Below are 19,763 nucleotides of genomic sequence, written 5' to 3' on the forward strand. Positions count from 1 at the left end.
TGCATCTGATATCAACAATGGAAAGCCCAAATCCAACCCTCTTCCTTCTTTGGCACCAATGGTGAAAATGTCATTTTAACTCCAGACCTGAGGAGTGAGAGAAGACAACACTTAGGTTCTCATCTCTTTCATCTGTATCTTACAGTGAAGCAAACATTCAGTGGAGATAAGGCATTATGCTATAGAATCACCCTTCACATAGAAGTCTCCACTCTAGCTACTGCACAGCAGTGAAGTCTCTATTAATAAATGGAGAGCACAAGCACAACAGTCAAAACATAGAACAGGTTGTGACATGATCAAAACTGCAGCAAAACTAGACTTTCAGAACAGAGACACCTACAAGGGGCTACATAACAGCAATGCCCTGCAATGGATTCAAAGAACTGAAAGAATAAGGACAACCCCGCTACTACAGAGAAGTATGCATCTTACCCCTTTCCCAAGGGGCTGGATTTTCCAGATCCAATGCTACACACACCTGAAGGTTATTTCTAAAAATCATGTTATAAGCATCTTATTTCCGACAAAGAATAACTTTGCCAGTGGTTTTGCTCAATAGATATAATACAGTGCTCAAGAACAACACATAATACACTGTTCAACATCTTGGACATGCTGTAAGAAGGGTCTCCTACCCTCATCCTGTGCCAACCTGGATGTTTAAAGAAATATTAAACCAAAGCTTTTGTTACGGTCAAATACTAAGAATATGGAATAATCACCACTGCACATCTAGAAGGAGTTCAAGAGACAAGCTACTCACCATGAACACTCAACACTGGATCCTGAAACATTTACAGCTTAAGTTAGGAGCCAAGAACTAAAAAGCCTACGCTTTGAGGCTCTTTTTGTCACATTTTTTAGCCTTACTCCATACTGCTTTTGCTTCTACCTGTATTCCTTATCCTAAGATAGCCTTGCATCCTAAATTATCCCTATTCCCTTTTTCCCTGTCAGAGAATTTCTGGCAATTGTAATGTATTTTGGCTTTATGGCATAAAACTCTGACCTAAAAAGCTCCACAAGGTTCCTCTATTGCTTCGTATAGTTATGGGAAACAACTTTGATAGAGCAGATGAGTCCTCTCTGGATTCTGGAAACAGTGCATTCAGTTCTTTAGGATAAGGGATTACATCAGAATCTTCAAGCTCCCTGAAACTGTTAAAGAACACGTGTGACATTACCCTCCAACACCCATGGACTGTCTGCAAGAGCAATATAAGCACCCACGCTGCTTGGGTTCACTGAATTCTCAGGGAGTTACCTGCACCATGATGATTGGACCTCCATTTTGATAGAGGTGAGGCCTCATCTTTGGCAAAAGGACACCCATCCATTTCTCTACTGCTGCCAGGTAATCTGTGAGACACAAAATAGAGATGTTTCACAGCTTTTCTGCCTTTTCTTTTTCTTCCTAGTTTTTGGTTTAAATTATATATGTGTAGTTTTTACCTAGTGTTCTAAATATGTGAAGTATAGTGGAACAGCATTTAATGAACTGATGTGCTTATACCTGCTCATACATGGCAGCTCCCAGTACCATTGGCTACAAAATAAAACAGATGAACTTTGAAAACCACCAGAGAGACTTCAGTATGTCTCACACAGGTTGTCCTAATACATTTCAACAGCAAAATGCATGCTGCTATGTGTACTATGTTCTTTAAACAGATAACTTACCCCACCATGAGCAGAACTGAAACCAGATATGATATGCATCTTTGTCCCCTAATACGCACTCTAATAATAGTTTATCTCCTATCTCATCTCAATCCCTCCATGCCCACGAGAACCAGGCCAGTTGGCTGTTGTAAAACCAAAGACCTCAAAGCTGAGGGCTACCTGTCTTTTCCTCACTGGTGACAATGATTTCTCTCTTGGCACCAGTGTTCATGAAGGCTGTCAATACCTTAGAAACTCTCTACCCTACTTAGTTCATTCTATATACTTCTGACCACAAACTTCTAATTACAAGTATTGCACACTTTAGTTACAATATGCCTTAAGCTGAAATATGAATTGCCTAATAATAAGTCACCTTGCTGCTAACGTATATTTTTGCTAGTCTTTTTTGATGCCTTTACCTGAATCTGAAGACCTGAGAACAATAGATTTCTTCTCCAACAGCCATGCAGGAAGACCTCCCTGGGAAAAGGAAGGGAATCACATCAGTGAACTTTTATTTTTCTTAGGAAATGTAAGAAGAATTTAGCTTTTTATCAAAATATATACCTGAAAATTGATTTTCAACAAGTAAGTAATAGCTCCCAATCAAAAAACAAACGCAAAATAAGCTTGTGTTGGAAGAAGTCACTTGTATGCATGGATTTTAATACACTAAACCAAGAGTCCTGTCCAAGGATATACCAAGTATATTTGTCTACTTAAGACAGAAATACTTGCATTAGATTTACTCATGAAATGAGATAACTGTTACAAAAGGCTGTACCATGTCCCATTCTGCACAGATGTAAGGTCCAGCTCTCAGGATAACCAGCAAACCAGTGTCATTAGCAAGCTGCAGGAAATACTCTAGATCTTTGTCACCAGAAAAATCATACACGCCCAGCTGGGGTTCGTGGTAGTTCCATGGCACATACCTATAAAAAGAGAAGATCGCCTTCCATTAGGAAACTGAGGCTTAACCAGAACTCTGAATAACTACTGCCTGCACCACACACCTCACATCCGTAATGCTGGCTTGGTCTTCAGGTTAGTAAAACACAAGAATAACCCCAAGGCCTTTCTTCTGTGAGGTACTTCAGATGACAGGAAGTGTTAGTACTGAAATAAAGCTTAGTACTTTGCAGTATGCCAGCATGAGCAGCAGGTCAAAGGAGGTGATTCTGCCTCTCTGCTCTACTCTCATGAGACCCCACTTGCAGCACCATGTGCAGCTCTGGTGTCCTCAACATAAGAAGGGCATGAAGCCATTGGAGCAAGTACAGAGGAGGCCATGAGGATGCTCAGGGGCTGGAGCACCTCCTGTATGGAGACAGGCTGAGAACACTGGGGCTGTTCAGCCTGGAGAAGAGAAGCTGCGTGGAGACCTCAGAGCAGCTTCCAGTGTCTGAAGGGGGCTACAAGGATGCTGGAGAGGGACTCTTCATCAGGGACTGTAACGATAGGACAAGGGGTGATGGGTTCAGACTGAAACAGGGGAAGTTCAGGTTAGACAGTAACTCATTCACTGAAAAATGCTTCTAGCAGACACCTGCAATTGTTTCAGCTAAATCAGGATGACTAGATATTAACTTCATAAGAGTTTCTCACTACCTAAAATACTACTACAGAAAGACAGCAACTGCTTATACTCCTTTCTCTTTAAGCTACAAAACAAGTTAGCTGTTAAGTACAATTAGCTTGTCGTGCAAGTTAGTTTGCACTATCTTTAGCACAAGTTATAACTCGTAAGTAAATTACAGGTTCATACAATAAAAGCATTCTAGTAATTCAACTACACCTTGTAACCTGTTAGTTACAAACATACAATCATTGGAGAGTTTCATGATCTTTTTCCAGAAGCAAGTTTGTGCTTAATAGTGTCTGAGATGAGGACAAAATGGTTTCTCCAGCTCCCTTAATGTTCAAGATAGAAAAGCATAGAATCATAGAACCAACCAGGTTGGAAAAGCCCTTCAAGCTCACCCAGTCCAACCGTTCCCCAGCACTGCCAAGGCCACCACTAACCCATGGCACCGAGGCCTCGTCTCCACGGTGTGTGAACACTTGCAGGGACAGTGACTCCAGCCCTGCCCTGGGCAGCCTGTTCCAATGCCTGAGCACCCTCTGGGGAAGGAATTGTTCCTCAGCTCCATCTAAACCTGCCCTGGTGCAGCTTGAGGCCGTTTCCTCTTGTCCTGTCCCTTGTTTCTTGGGAACAGAGACCGACCCCACCTCACTACAGCCTGTCAGGTAGTTCCAGAAACAGTTTTATGTCCCATGCATTCCCACATGGCCAGAAAAATCCCACAGATTTTGCTGGAGAAGGGAAGCAAATGAAGACAGAAATGTATGTGAAATGCTTTCTTGCAGAATGAATCATGATACAAATGTATTTTAAACACTGGTCTAAAAATTGTTCCTAACACCCTTTCATCCCCCAGTCTATTGTCTACAGCTAGGAACAGCTTCAAACCAAATCATTTTACTTTGAAACTGTTATTATTAGCAAGTATAATGCCTATATGACGTTGCACAAATTTACAGGCAGTTGTTAATGCTGTACTGCTTTAGCTACAGAATAATGAATTTACAAAGGAATGCCACATTCCTTCCACAAACCTGAAACATGGTATTTCTGTATTTGAGTAATAGCATTTACTCACCATTTACATACAATTTGTAAGCTTTATCCTATAAACTTCATTCTCTTTGTGTCATTTTCCTCTCATTTAGTCCCGTATATATTTAGCCCCATCTAGTGGTTAATTATTTATCTCCTCCATGCCAAAAAAACCAAACCACAAACCAACCACTAACTTTCAGTACTCTCCAGATGTCTTGATATTCCAGATGTTCAGGAACTGAAAATGACGACAGGTAGCCTTGTGTGACCAAATGCCTCTGCATGCTACCTGCTGTGGCCAGGACTGGAGCTCCTAAGACCATACCCATCATCTTCTGGGATGTTACACCAACTACATCAAATTTCAACCTGCTATTTGAAGATTTAAGCTTTGATACATTAAGCTTTAATGTAAGAACAAGCTTCCTGTTGCTGGCTTACTCATATTCTGTTATTGCTTAAGAAGGACATGGAGCTGTTGGAGCAAGTCCAGAGGAAGCCACGAGGATGCTCAGGGGCTGCAGCACCTCCCGTATGGAGACGGGCTGAGAACATTGGGGCTGTTCAGCCTGGAGAAGCGAAGCTGCGTGGAGACCTCAGAGCAGCTTCCAGTGTCTGAAGGGGGCTACAAGGATGCTGGAGAGGGACTCTTCATCAGGGACTGTAGTGACAGGACAAGGGGTGATGGGTTCAAACTGAAACAGGGGAAGTTCAGGTTAGATCTAAGGCAGAAGTTCTTCCCTGTGAGGGTGCCCAGGTGCTGGCACAGGGTGCCTAGAGAAGCTGTGGCTGCCCCATCTCTGGCAGTGTTCAAGGCCATGTTGGACACAGGGGCTTGGAGCAACCTGGTCTGGTGTGAGGTGTCCCTGACCGTGGCAGGGGGTTGGAACTGGATGATCTTCAGGTCCTTTCCAACCCAAACCTTCCTATGATTCTGTGATTCCCTGGTGCTGAGGATTATAGACATATAATGACTTCACCCATCCAAGAGCCCCAGATAAGCTGTGTGCTGACTCACACATCAGCTGAATCATGCATCAAGGCATCAAGCAGAACAAGAAGGAGAGCAGGTCTGGCTTGCTTTCACCACAAGGTATTTAATTTAGAAGGACAAACCTGTAATAAAAGGATAATGTTTACTTTGAAGTGGTGAAGCCTCACGGGGACCACCTTGATAAGAACAAGGCTTCTGTACTTCAGATTACAGCAAGACCTATCCTGTCTCACAGGAAAAGCCACAAGCAACAAAGCCACAGCCTTCAGAGGTGGCCCCAAGGCTGGGAGTCCAACTACCACATTCAGCCAGAAAGTCTGGCAGTGCTGCTGCCCTTTGCACAACAACTTCACACAACTCGTATCTCAGTCCCTTGCTAATAGTTTTACTGATCCAGGACAGAAGAGGAAGCAAACACACAACTAAATAATCACCTAGATTGATCTCCATTTTTACCAAAACCACACAAAATCATGGGGCAGTTTATGTTTGGGGTAACATGAAAAAAAATATTGCTTTATCTTAAATAACCGAGAGCAGGAAGGCATGTAAAAACCTGTTATCTGTCATCAGTGACTCAGCAACAACACCTAAAGCCATAGGTCACGTAACTACAGAGCAACATTTGATAGCTGTACGGTGCCAAATCAGAAACAAACCACCCAAAACTAACAGAGAGCAGTTGACAACCAGCAATGCAAGACAATTTCCACTCCTTCCTGCACAGTGGAAGGACAGTAATGGGAAACAGTAAAGCACAGAGTAAGAGATCTCAGCAAGTGAAAAAAGACAAACTGAAGGAGGAAAACCCACAACTTTGCTAGCAGGAGATTATAAAGGAAAAAGGAAGCAAGGGGGGGGGGAACTACCCACAGCCCTGCAGCAATTTTGCTGTTAAACAACAGTGATGGAGTGAACAGGGAGGATCTCAAAAGACCAGTGATACAGCAGAGACATGAACAGGCAATTTCAAAGGAAAAAGGAAGGGACTGGTTGAAAAAGCTGGGAGTGAACAGAAGGCACTGAAGATATATGGGATTTGGAAGGAAGAGGAAAATAAATCAGAGATGCAAAGGCAATATGAGACACTACAGACCATAAGAGTCACAGAGCCACTGTCAGGACCCTGATCGTCCAAGCCAGACATCAAAAAGTATAGTTTCCAAGTCCATTTGAGATTACTTTTATTGCAGCAAAGAATAATTACACGGGCAATTCTATGTCCTGAGCAAGTGTGTCAATTCCATTGCTCTTACTGATGCAAGGGAAAACAGAACTTGCATTATTAGGACAAAAACCAGAAACCACCCCAAAACACACCCACCAAACAGTCATTACATCATCACAAGGCAGGAAAGAGGGTTAACACATGAAAAAGCCACCCCAACATAGAGAACCCTCAAAGGAAGGGAAGGAAAGATGGTACAAGACTTGCTGAGCTAACACTGCCTGGCAGTCCATAGCACACAAGCAGCTCTTTCAAAGAGAAGCTCTAAGCCTTGGAATGATGTAGGAGAGAAAAACCAACGTGTTTGGGAATTGCAATCATTGCTTGAAAAGACCATGCCTTACACTTTAATACTGCTCCTCTTCCCTGGTCAAGGAAGCTTTGGCAAATGTAAGAATAAGCTGCATGTTGTTGTTTAATCTGTGCCTCAGCTGTTGGACTAAGTACACAACCAGATAGGAAAGACAAGGAAGACGTTTGGTACCTGCAAATGAAAGCTGTTTAAACACCTAGTTCCCAATTTCTCTTTCAATTCACTCTTCTAAATTTAACCACTCCTGGTGAAGCAGCTTCAAATATTACTGCAGCCTTTGCCAGTATTTTCAAGGCTTCAGTGAGATATTAGGCTGTATTCAGATGTTACTGGCTCCTCTCCCCTTTTCTGCTTTCCAGAGATTACAATGCAGAGCACATACATATTGGGTTTGCTGCAGGAGTTGTAACTCCATGGAGTTACAACAAAACAAACACTGGAGGAGCTTGTTCCTGAAGGATGCACCCCATGGAAGGGACCTACATTAGAGCAGTCTGTTCCTGAAGGATGCACCCCATGCAAGGGACCCACGCTGGAGCAGTCTGTTCCTGAAGGATGCACCCCATGGAAGGGACCTACATTAGAGCAGTCTGTTCCTGAAGGATACACCCCATGCAAGGGACCCACGCTGGAGCAGTCTGTTCCTGAAGGATGCACCCCATGGAAGGACCCACACTGGAGCAGCTCATGAAGAATAACAGCCTGTGGGAAGGACTCACACTGGAGAAGTTCATGGAGAACTGTCTCCCATGGGAGGGACCCCATGCTGGAGCAGAAGAGTGTGAGGAGTCCTCCCTGAGTAGGAAGGAGCAGCAGAGACAATGTGTGATGAATTGACCACAAGCCCCATTCCCCATCTCCCTAAGCCACTGTGGAGGAGGAGGCAGAGAATTCAGAAGCAAAATTGAGCCCAGGAAGAAGAGAAGGGTGTGGGGAAGGTGTTTTCAGATTTGATTCTCATTATGCTACTCAGATTTGGTTGGTAATAAATTAATGTCTGTGTTGCTTGCGACAGCCATTAGTGACAGATCTCTCCCTGTCTTTATCTCAACCCACCAGCCTTCTGTTATATGTTTTCTCTCATGTCCAGCTGAGGAGAGGGAGCAACAGAATGGTTTTTGTGGGCACCTGGTGTCTAGCCAGGGTCAACCCACCACAACATACAACTGTTTCGTACTTGTCAAAGTTCACAGTCCAACAATTTATTTCAGGTCATATTTGCACCCTGGGTCATGGAGCAAGAGGTGTTGCCTATCAGTAGGGAAAAGGGGACTGTGATAGCTCTAACCTGCCCAACTGTCCCAGCCTATGCTGCTAGAGGTCATCCTCTACCACCCTTCACTTCTTCAGAGCTCTCTTAAAGCTCTGCCTGTGACTTACAACCCAATAAACCATGCAACAACGGCGGCATTCCACTTCACTACTACTCATAAATGTCCCAGGACTACAAAGCACTTTGAAAGTCCACAGCTACTTACGTTTGAATGGCATCAAGTCCTGCCATCTTCATCTTCAACAGACGGTCTTTCCAATAGTACTGGGGCACCCGGGAGTAGTGAATGCTACCGGAGATGTAACGGAAAGGTCTCCCATCCTTGACAAAGCAGTTGCAGTCATAATCAATCCCAAAACTCCTTGGAGGTATGCTCTGTGTACCAAAAGAGATAATACACAATATAATCTTTTTCTGCATTGAAAGACATGGAGAACAGCCTATGCAACATCTGTAGGATGTCCACAATAGAAGGCACAACAGTGTTAAACTAACTGATGGTGAATGGCTCTCCTCTAGCTATATAAAACCCCCCTGAGCCTAACACACCAACGAACTACAGTACATCTGCCAATCACTCACTACTCTACTACAACCTCTACTACACTAAAATACACCGTATGTGCTCTCCACTTTTAATGAGTTTATAGTACTACCTCTCTACCGTGATACATTTTGCAGTCACTTACACCAGTGCAAAGGGTAAGGAATTACTTAGGGGAGATTTGGTGAATGCCAGCACTTGCACTGAAGGGGTTAGTTTAGTGTTGGAAAACACAGCCCAAATTCCAACTTCATGTCATGCTCAAGTCTAGCAGCAAAAGCAAGCTGGAAGCTTTTGAGGAACAAATAACGCATTCTAAATGCTCCACGTCTGAAAAACATGTTTGAAAGCTTAGCTTCTAGTGACTATAAAACTGTGTGATGGATCAGTCTGGCAAACTGCAGGCATTTAAGTCATTAAAAGTAAGTAATTTGGGGAGAAAGTCCTACTTTAAATACCTTCCAGCTGAGCACAGCCAAACCAGTGGACTTCAAAAAGAAGCAGGTATATTAAAAGTAAGACTCTGCACTTTCTAGCCACAAAAAAACACCTTCACTTCAAAAGCATGGGATTACTCCTCAAGTGAGATGAAGATCTTAGTAAGAGTTAAATTACTATGACCACAGCAGTACTTCTTTTGCTTTTAAAACCAAGGGAAACCAGACGGACTTTTGCGAAGTGCCTAGCCCTGTGTCTTTAAGAACCTTTAACTTTATTAACCTGAGTTTTAGTTAAACAAACCTTAAACTCTCATATCTTGCCTTATCTCATGTCTTTGGCATCCCAGTACTACATTTGACCTCCAGGCACCATTGAATAGTTGGGGATTTTCTTCATGTTCGATGACTTAGCATCAGATTCGTTATTGAGCAAGGAAAGATCAGTGGGGATTTACAAAGTAAAATGAGACAGCAAATGTAATCATTTTCTGATAGATACGGAGTACTAAGTCAGAAGTCAGCCAAACAAACCTCATGATTCACTGGAAGTTAATGCTCTACTAGTCCAAGTGAAACACACCTTTCACTAGTGTAAATTTAAAGCTATTGAAGGACAATTGAAGGCCTTGTTCTTGAAATGATACACCTTGGTCTGTCCCATATGGAAAATAAGGCTCAGCAATTAGGAAATTGATTATATGAAATAAAAGCAATGAAGTTGAATGGCAAGGTAAAGGTAGGCCATCATATAACCCCAGGTGATCCCCGCTACACGAGAGCATCCGCCACTAGAGGAAATCTGCCCAAAAGTGAAGTAGAGACCAACAGACCACACAGCTTTGAAGAACCATCCCATGAAACCACTTCTTTCTGTTAAGTGGTGAACTGCTTTGTTACAATAGTGGGTACAATTACAATAAAAGCAAAGAGAAGGGAATGGAAAAAGTGAAATAGAGCAGGCACAGAAAGTTGCAAGGTGCCAGGACAGAAACTCCTGGCCAACAACTGGGTGCAACTGCTGACTAAGAGCATACCCTTAGTGCAACACGACAGCAAAAAGGAGCCAGTGCAGTGTGTCACAGGGCGAAAGAACAAGAATACAAACTACTGGGCACAGTACAAAGAACAAAGAAAGCTTCCTGAGAGCTGGAGGATGAAACTGCTGAGTAAACATGCCTATCCCTAGACTGCCGTTAAACAGAGCAATTGAGCGAGATAACACTCTACAAATACTTGAACACCACAAACTCCAAGGAGGAGGAAGACTACAGTGGGTTGCAACTGTGACAAAGGCATTTCTTCACAGAAAACCTAAAATAAAGCTGTGGAAAATGTCTTAAATGCATGTAGCAGCCCAAAGCATTCTGCCCTGCCTACAGTGAGCAAGTGAAATTGCCTGTGTGGTGGACATATAACAGCAGATGTAAGACACAGCCCTAAGCTGGCAAGGAAACAAGAATCCCAGACTGGTTTGGGTTAGAAAGGACCTTAAGGCTCATCCAGTTCCAACCCCCTGCCACGGGCAGGGACACCTCACACTAGACCAGGTTGCTCCAAGCCCCTGTGTCCAACCTGGCCTTGAACACTGCCAGGGATGGGGCAGCCACAGCTTCTCTGGGCACCCTGTGCCAGCGCCTCAGCACCCTCACAGGGAAGAACTGCAAGGGACTGCCAGTCCCTTCTGCACAGCAGAAGGTTTTGAAGCCCTGATCCCACAAACACAGAGCCATTTTAATATTAATTAACACTGAATTCCATGAAAGTTGAAATAAATCTTTACTCAAAGGCATGGACGGTCCATGTCTCCTCAAAATCAGGACCTTACAGAGCTGAGAAATACAAGCCAACTGCTCTGGAACAACTCACAGGTTGGGATTCTTCCTGGGAAATTATGCTGTTGTAGTTACTCCAGACTGTTAAACCTCAAGTAAATTGCTACTGCAGAGGAGGCACAGGTAGGTACCATCTGCTTACTTTCCTTTCAATTCAAATATATGTGATTGTTTTGCTGATCTTTAATTTATAACCTGCTTCTCGATTCCTGAGTGTGCCATACCAGGATGGGATTGCACTGTGCGTATCCCCAAAGGAAACCATTCACCCTTAGGAACACCAAGCAGATGTTTCACCAAGCAGCTGCATTTTACTCTAGGGCACTGTGACAAATCACAGCATTAGCGCAGAACTGAGAGCTTCAAAATGATCACACCTAAATGAAACGCACAACTCAGGTGCAGCAACACAATTCTGCAACGCTATTAAAAGAAATAACACAGCATTAGGGAAAAAGCACATTGAAAAAACATTATCCTTGGAAATAGAGGAGGAGAGTCAAAAATAAGTTGCTGCTGTTTCCCTCCGAAAGAGGATTTTAGCCCCCTCATTCAGACTAACTACAGAGGCCTATGGAAAAGACACTGCTCCATTCATGGCAGGTAACTGTTGAGAGTTTATGAACGTTGAATCAACATCCTCAGGGGACAGACACCTCTGGCAGAGAAGTAAGACTCGTCATAAAACTATGAGAAGGTATTAATTATGCTTATCATCACTGAACCAGTTGCCATTTAGAAGCCACACTTTTAAAGCTGTGACCATAACTGTACATCCCCTTTCTTACACATACACTACCTGCTACAGTAGTATTATGTGGGTGAGAAGGAGGAAGCTTCCAGAACACGTGCTCTGACTCATCTCATTTATTGCCTATTGTAACAAACATCCCTTCATGTTCACTTACTCAACATTCTTTCATTGTCAGTGCATGACTCTAGCCATTGCTTGCAGACCAGGGCTTACAACCAAACCAGTTCTCATCACGGATTTATGCCTGGCTCTGTTAACGCTGTATACTCACCATTATCAATATGCATGGAATTCACTCCCACTCTTTCTCCCTAGAAGATGGGGTAGCAGGTCTGCTAGTCTGGTAAGCACATTCAACAGACACAAACTCAGTGCACACTTTAGGATGCCAGGTCATTCGTGCCATATCGCATTAATGCCCAGCTGAAAATCCAGACCCTTAGAGGCAATGGCATAATGTTGTATCTTACGTGCTCAGAACATACCCGCATGGAAAAGAACTACAGAATTTGTCCTTTCTTAAATCAAACAAGAACTTATTTGTGCAACCTGAACGTTCTTTGAACATTTTAGAATGTGCATGTCCCTCACCATAGGAAAAAAATTAATAGCTTCAGCATGCAAAACTATTTAACTCCAAATTTACAAAACAGGGGGTTTTTTTCTTACTTGGAAAGCAAACAAATGTGGATACAAATCTTCACTGAACCCTTCCACCCATGAGTATTTCTAGAATCTCTTATGGAGACCATTCAACCATAGAACACCCCCTATACTCTACCCTAAAGCTCAAGTATCAAAACTGATAAACACGAGTCACTCATTTTCTTCTGCTCCTTCCCCAAAAGTCCTCTCAGTATCTTTTCTCTGCCCTTGCAGGGTTCCATTTCTCTACATCACATCCTCATCTCTTCAAACTGCACTTCTTCCCCCTAGGAGAGGCATGAGGCAAATTGAAGTGGCCTTACCTTTCCCACTTTCCACCATGCCCCACAGTGCTGGTGCAAGACTTCCCCAAACTACTCACATCTGTCGTCAGCACCTTTTCGTTGGCAAACAGAACTAGTGTGTTAGAACAATTCACCATGAACTGCTACAGTAAATAGCGGTACAAAAGAAAAGGTCCTCAGAGGCATCTTTCTTAATAAGCAAATAAAGTTTTATTAAATCCCAACATTTAAAGCATTTCTTATACCACAATTTACATATTTTCAAATCCACTCTATACTGATTACTTAATGTAATAAATATAACTTCCACAGAGTGATGATACTGTTCCATTCTGGTATTATCCTTACAGTGATTAATTTCCTCCCAACCCCTCAAACTGGCCTTTTTAGGAAGAAATATATATTCATTTAAGTTCTCCAAATCAAATACATTCCATACACACCAAATAAAACATCATTACAAACAAAAAAAGCAGCACAGCAATTTTCTTCCCATCTGGAATACTGAACATAGGTCCGCATGGTGAATATTCGAGTCAAATGGGGAAAAGTATGGAGAAAGCCTTGAAGGATAATTAGGGATTGCTGTTAGATTTCAGAAGAGGTTAACTCCTCTTACTATCAAAGAGAAAGTTGATCTAGAATCCTTTCCATCCATGCTTAAAAAAGAAAAAGGCAAATCAGGAAAAGGCTTTGAAGTGTTTTGGCACAGAAAGAAACCACTGGAAGTGATAACCATCAAGGTTTCAGAGGGAGAGACTTAAAAATTATGTAGAACTACTAAATTCCACTGGGAGTACTCAATAGATTCATGAAATGATAATATGAGCACTCCTAAAAGGATGTGCATCTGGTCCTGAAAGGATACACAGAGATCTGAGGCACGGACAACGTATGGAAGAAGCCATCTATGCACCCTTGTGATGGAAGGCCCACTTCAGCTAGGTTTTTGCACACAGTGGGACAGAGTGAAGAGAGAAGTAACAAGGATAGAGAGGAAAAAGAGAAAAATAATACTAGCAACTCACTGAGAAGCTAATACTACCTAAAACCAGTCCCACAAAAGCATCCCGGTGAGAAAACTTGTTTAAAAATGTATTCCACCTAATAAATATGGAATTATTTACTGTGTTAGGCTTAACCCTCAACCTAACAAGTGAAAAGCTGTCCTCCTGGACCACTGGCCTAGAGTGAACACTCTGCACTACTAAGCTCAGAATATTGCTTTTAACTGAAGGCATGGTGGTAAGAGAGGGTTACAGGCTATCAAGATTCTCTCTACATAAGATCGTTTGACATTACACTACTGATGGGAAAGAACCTCAGCTGGATCCCATATGGGTGGTATTAAATACATGTGGAAACTTCAGGATAATTAAGCAGATATTACGGCACAAGCATATAGAAGTTCATAAAGTTACAAGCGCTGGGGAACAATTATCTAGTCCAGCAAGTAAGAAGCCTGGCTGATGAGGTGCTCAGTTTTCATTGACTCCTCCAAGTCTTCTACCAACCTTCCAGCACATGACACATTTGCCCTATTTCTCAATATTCCTGTAGTAAAAAGGAAAGCTTTTGAAGAGAGGAAGAGGATACAAAACCAGCTTAGCAGTTCGAAACTCTGCCAGGGCAGGGGTGTCTGAAGGGAGTGGATGAAGTGAAACTGAAATGTCACATACAGAAAAGCTCAACTTCACAAAGCCTGTGGTACTGTTCAAATACACCCCACGTTCCTCCTGCAAAAGGATGACAGGAGCTGAAGAACAAACCAGCAGTGTGTCTGGTTCAGGATCACAAGGAAAGCAGGAAAAGATTGAACACCACCTGGTCTTGCCATCCTCAGTCTCCTGTGTAAGCACTGATCTCTTTCGCCACATGCTACATGGGTCTGCCTGAGAGGAACCCAGGTACTGGTGGGCAGAAAGGCAGAGCAAGGGACACTCTGTGGCTACAGCTACAGACTTCAAAGGCAGGATTCCCAGACTTGTATTGTTCATGGTTTTCATTCAGCAACACCGGGGCTGAAGGGGAGAAGAGAGAAAGATGTACAGAAGTCAACTGCTTCATCATCCTGGATGATACACACACGTGAATTCACATCCTGGCTTTCTTATATGAAAACGGAGATGAAAAAGCAAGACTTGCATGGAATTATATGCCCAGAATTATATGGATTTGTGTTAAGCCCTTCCAGGAAAGACAATCTCCATCCCTCATTTTTCTACAGCAGTTGTTCTGCTATCAGACAACCAGGACATTGATAAACAAATGCTACTAAGGAGAAGTCACCTGCTGCAGAGTTCAGTATTCTCAAATAGGGCACCATTTACTTGAAATATTAAAACCTCAAACAAAGTTCAAGCATTAATCCGTTTGCATTGTTTTCAAACAGCATTTCCTTACTCTTGTTAAGAGAAAAATCACAGAAGATCAATCAAGCATCAACAAAAAACGTGCAGAATGAAAAGAGACTATTTCAGCTTTGGATTTTCTGCTTTACATAGGAGGTCCTGTATGCACAGACAGCAAGAGAAGTTTGGAGATTCCAAGTTTTCTCTCTTATTTGCTTTTATGAGAGCTATTTTCAGCAAGTAATGATCAGATGCTCAGTTGTCCTAGGGGAAATGCCTGCAGAAACACAGCTGCTTCACCCTTTGGTATCAGTCTCCCCAGCTTTAGAACTAGAAAAAAAATGGATTTCAAGGCCTGATGCATGGCCACTTCCTGTATTGGTAACAACACGGGCTGGAAGCCCTAGTGCATGCTGCAGACAGCTAAGAAAATACCCTTAAAACCATTCCCTTCCCAGAACATTCCTAGCAAAAGGTTTCTGGAGTTTACAGACTTCGTGGATACTCTTCAATCGCTTCTGCAAAACATGCACAAATGATTTCACTGCAAGAGATCAGAACTTCACCTGCCTGAGACTAGAGAAGGTGGCTCCTGATGGATAATGAACAGCGGAACATGAAGCAATTGCAGGACACAGATATTGCTGAACACACACAGGACTCATTGTCACTGTCACATCAGTGCTATCTTTAAATGCAGAACCTCAATAATAATAATAAACACAAAGAATTAATTTCTTCAGTATTTTAAAATGCCCCCATTTGTTTCACAGGCCCAAGATACATTTGGTGTTTTCTGCTCACACTTAACAGAACCTGCTGAAGTCCACCCCAACGTATCTTCTCCAGCTTCCCTGAAACAGCGTGGGCTTCCAGAGCAAAAGAGCCAAGATACTGACCAAAAAGGATGGTACAAGCCTGCCAAATGGAAAACTCCTCAAGGAGAACGGAGAATTATCTCTGTTATTTCAGCTCTGCTGCCCAGCCTCATGGGTATTCCAAAGTACATCGTCCCCGGGCTGACATACACAAAGGTGTTCTGCCCAACTTTATATAAGCCAACAAAGAATGGATTCAGCAAATAAGCTCCTGCATTTAGCGGGAAAATCTGCCCTCCATGAGTATGGCCAGAGAGAATTAAGTTGATGTCTGGTCTCTCCCGAAGGGCCCACTTGGCAGCAACAGGCTGATGAGCTAACAGCACTATCGCGTGCTCACTGCTACAACCTTCCAGGGCTTGCTTTAAATCCATGCCATGTCCTGAGTAGTGCAAGGCATCTGCTTCAATATCATCAACGCCAGCCAGACAAAACCAGTCCTCAGTGCTCTGTGGTGAAACAATCTTCACATTCTCATTATGCAGCGGCCGAATGTTAAATGATTTTAACAGCTCAAACCAGTTGCTAACATCTGATGTGTAGTACTCGTGGTTTCCTGTGACAAAGTAAGTCCCCAGAGGGGAGGCAAGTTCTCCAAGAGGCTCAACAGCAGGTCGGAGGATCTCTGCCTCAGAGTCAGTCAGGTCCCCAACAATCACAGTGATATCTGGTTTTAAATCCTTAACCATCCTCACAATCATGGCAAGCTTGGTCTTCCCAACTGTAGGCCCCAGATGGATATCTGAAAGCAACACCACTTTCAGGTTATTCATTGTTGAGGGCAGCTTGTGAACTGGAACCTCCACGGAATTCACAGCAGGAGGCTGGGAGGCATTTAACAACCCCACAACAGTCAGCACAACAGTCAGCAGCACTGCCAAGACTGGTTTCATAGCTGGTCTGTTCTTGTGGCCAGTGCCTGCCTTAGCGCCTTTCCCAGCCAACAACTTGTAAGCCTGCTCTACAGAGCCTAGAGTGAAAAGGAAGAACATCAGGATGATATAGGCCCCCAGGCAAGTGTAGGCAGCTAAAGAAAAGAAATAGGGCTCTTCCGCAACAAGAAACAGCATCGTGAAGAAGCTTGAATGAGCCAGAGCCAGAAACATGAACACAGCTATTTTCCAGGGCATGAAACAGAACGAGCTGGCAACCGAAGCCCTGGAGAACGTGGTAACTATACTTCTCCACACATGAAGAGATCCTATCAACATGAGTGCATTAGCAAACAGTGCCATCTGCAGCCTCAGGAGCCAGCGCCGCATCCTGAGGTCAAGCTTTTCTGACAGGTAACTCCGCGACAGCATCATGGAGAAGAAAACCACTCCTGCAGCCACTGCAGCCTTTGCTTCAAGGGACACTTGCTTGAAGGAGATCATCTTGGCTTCCCAACCGGTCCCTTTTGTTCTGCAGGAGTCTCCAGTAGGCAATAATGTGGTTATGAAGGGATGCCTTGGGTCAACGAAGCCTGCAACCAGGAACCAGTATCAGCCCATTTAAAACAGCACAGACATTCCCTTTTTCCCAGCCTGCAATGAAGGACTGTTACTCTGTACATGCTACAAGAGACTGGGTCATGCAGAATCACTATCATAGAGACAGAGAGGAGACTTCCTGGTGTGGAATAAATCAGACAACTGAAAACACTGGATTCTGGCAGTCCCCTTTCAAGCTCTTTGCCTGCTTCCCTCAATTACTCCTTCCACCCCCTTTTACTTCTTAGTACACTCTTTCCTCATTAAGACTTCCTTATAGTAGATGGCAGCAGATCACAACAGTGATGCAACAAGTCTAGGAACAATCATTACAGTATTTGTAAGCCTCACACACGTTCTGGGACTAATGCTCTGCTGTTAACTTCACACACACACACATTTTCTGCTCTGCCCGAGCAGCCGGCTCCATCTCAAAAGCAGGTATCACCCCACATCGTGCTCACTGAACGCAAGGGACTCTACTAATGCATGCTGCAGCAGCAGTGAAGTCCCCACTGGAACAGCATCAGATGCAACTGTGGGACCAGAAGCTTTACAAGATGCAGCTACACATATCCTTGCCTCCAGCTGCAAAACACTTCCCCAAAGCCCTCAGAATCAGTAGGGCCAGTGAAACCACACTGTGCTTGGCTACTCACCTCCTGCTCACTTCCACTACACGTACAGCTCCCAAGGCTCAACAGCTACTCACGCACATCCTGGTCTAACAGATGCAATTATGTTGAAAAAGGACTAACACATCACACACTGCTCCTGCAGAAGTAAAGGGAGCACTAAGTCTAACGCATCTCTGCTCCAGACTGAAAGCAAATAAGCAAGCACCAGTTATGTTTAAATCCCACCGTAATTCCCTGTTTGCCCTGTATTTTGTGCAGAGTTCATAGGGCTTCTTCTAAAGTTTGCACATTTCTAGTTACAATAAACCTACTGGTCTTTCATAACATACAGTAGAGACAAGGCTGAGATGACAAAGCGCCTTATTTAAAGCCATGCAGCAGCATACACACACTTTCAGAACCCTTCCTCTCTCTCAGCCCACACTTGACTAGAGAAAAAGAAAGCAATCTTTACAGCCAGAAATACCTCAGAACTAGGGCACAAAAGCAGCCCTGTGGTGCTCTGCAGCAAGCTTGAGCCCCTTAGTCTACAAACCCAGTTTGCCAGGTTGCTTATCTGCAGCACGTACTTCCCCGAGCTCCTTTCAAAGCACATGGGCACCTCTGTGATGATAGGACCCCGCTGTATTTGGATTACTAGACCAAGTTTTAACAAGTCCCCTTCCCTCACTGCTTGCTCAGGGAGCTGTGGGTTGATAGAGAATGATCAGCCCTCTCAGCTGGTACAAAGCTATTTTACACACATGCCTCTGCAGCAAATCAGCAGAGCCAGGAAGATCAGAGCATGAGAAATGCCTTACTGGTGTGAGCCCACAGCTCCTTGAGACACCGGGCCACATCCTGTCTGGACAACAGCAATAAGAAATGCTGTTTAAGGAAACAATCTGGCCCTGGCCACTGTCTGTGGCTGCTCTCCTCGCTCTCCAGCTGACAAAGCTCCTGTATCAGGGATGTTGGAAAGCAAATCCTTGCCTGGTCCTTTTTGGATTGTTTTATTAACCCAATGTATTTTAATTTGGCTAATCCTCTTTCGGGACCTGTTAAACCTGGTCTGTTTCTACAACCTCCCGCTGCAGCAAATCCCTGGAATTCTCTATATGTTTTTGAAGTATTTTCATAGAACCATAGAAGGGTTTGGGTTGGAAGGGACCTTCAAAGCTCATCCAGTCCAACCCCCTGCAATGAGCAGGGACATCTTCAACCTGATCAGGTTGCCCAGAACCACATCCAGCCTGGCCTGGGATGTCTCCAGGGATGGTTCATCCACCACCTCTCTGGGCAACCTGTGCCTTATCCACCCGTGCATCACCCAGCTGCAGCGCCTGCTAAGGGAACATCAGTGCTGGCCTTCAAGCTCCAGCCACCAGCAACAAGGCTCCCATAGCGGATATAGGGACACAGGATGTGCCCGGGCACCTGCTATGGCACCCACTGCGCACGACAGCAGCAGGAGAGCGGCTGCGGAACCTGGGCAGAGCAGGACAAGCTCCTCTCCCTGCACACACCACAGCAGAGCAAGCTTCCCATGGGATGCGCTCCTGGACGACGGTGTCCCCCCCGCCGCGGTGCAAGGGCCGCACCGCCCGCCCCTCCTCAGCGCAGGCAGCGAGGTCCCGGCGCGGCCCAGGCCTGACGGGACAAGGACCCGGCCCCGGTAGCCACGGGCCCCGGGTAACACCACCCGTGACCACCGGAGCCGGTTAATGCGAAACGGACCGAATTAACCACCCCCACCCGCGGGCAGACATGTCCGCCCGGCAACCCCCGCGCCCCTCACAGCCCAGGGCCGCCCCGAACCCCCGGAG

The 19,763-nt window shown here is 44.3% G+C and overlaps 3 protein-coding genes across 3 annotated transcripts in view; all 3 read right to left on the bottom strand.

Annotated features, from left to right (window-relative positions):
* GLB1 (galactosidase beta 1) overlaps positions 1-19,763 on the bottom strand; it is a 42,334-nt gene that overhangs the window by 22,412 nt on the left and 159 nt on the right. Inside the window, exons 2-5 of the mRNA XM_080610037.1 lie at positions 8,305-8,474; positions 2,453-2,603; positions 2,088-2,148; positions 1,268-1,362 (exon numbers count right to left, since the gene is read on the bottom strand). Coding sequence (XP_080466163.1) covers positions 1,268-1,362; positions 2,088-2,148; positions 2,453-2,603; positions 8,305-8,474 — 477 coding nt within the window. The remainder of the gene's footprint in view (positions 1-1,267; positions 1,363-2,087; positions 2,149-2,452; positions 2,604-8,304; positions 8,475-19,763) is intronic.
* The window catches only part of FYCO1 (FYVE and coiled-coil domain autophagy adaptor 1), a 61,127-nt gene continuing 49,742 nt past the window's right edge, over positions 8,379-19,763 (bottom strand). The window contains exon 21 of the transcript XR_013956191.1: positions 8,379-8,474. The gene's annotated coding sequence lies outside the window, so the exon portion shown is untranslated. The remainder of the gene's footprint in view (positions 8,475-19,763) is intronic.
* TMPPE (transmembrane protein with metallophosphoesterase domain) lies at positions 12,853-18,118 on the bottom strand. Its single transcript, XM_080610038.1, has 2 exons — positions 17,980-18,118; positions 12,853-17,313 (listed from the first exon to the last, which is right to left on the bottom strand). The coding sequence occupies exon 2, from the start codon at positions 17,222-17,224 to the stop codon at positions 15,908-15,910; it is 1,317 nt and encodes a 438-aa protein (XP_080466164.1). The 5' UTR covers positions 17,225-17,313; positions 17,980-18,118; the 3' UTR covers positions 12,853-15,907.

This window comes from Psittacula echo (genome assembly GCF_963264785.1).
Source record: "Psittacula echo genome assembly, chromosome: 2".
NCBI classification, from domain to species: Eukaryota; Metazoa; Chordata; class Aves; order Psittaciformes; family Psittacidae; genus Psittacula; species Psittacula echo.

What these genes read in the sequence shown, in the direction of transcription:
- TMPPE (XM_080610038.1), bottom strand. Translation starts at nt 17,224, where the DNA reads ATGATCTCCTTCAAGCAAGTGTCCCTTGAAGCAAAGGCTGCAGTGGCT.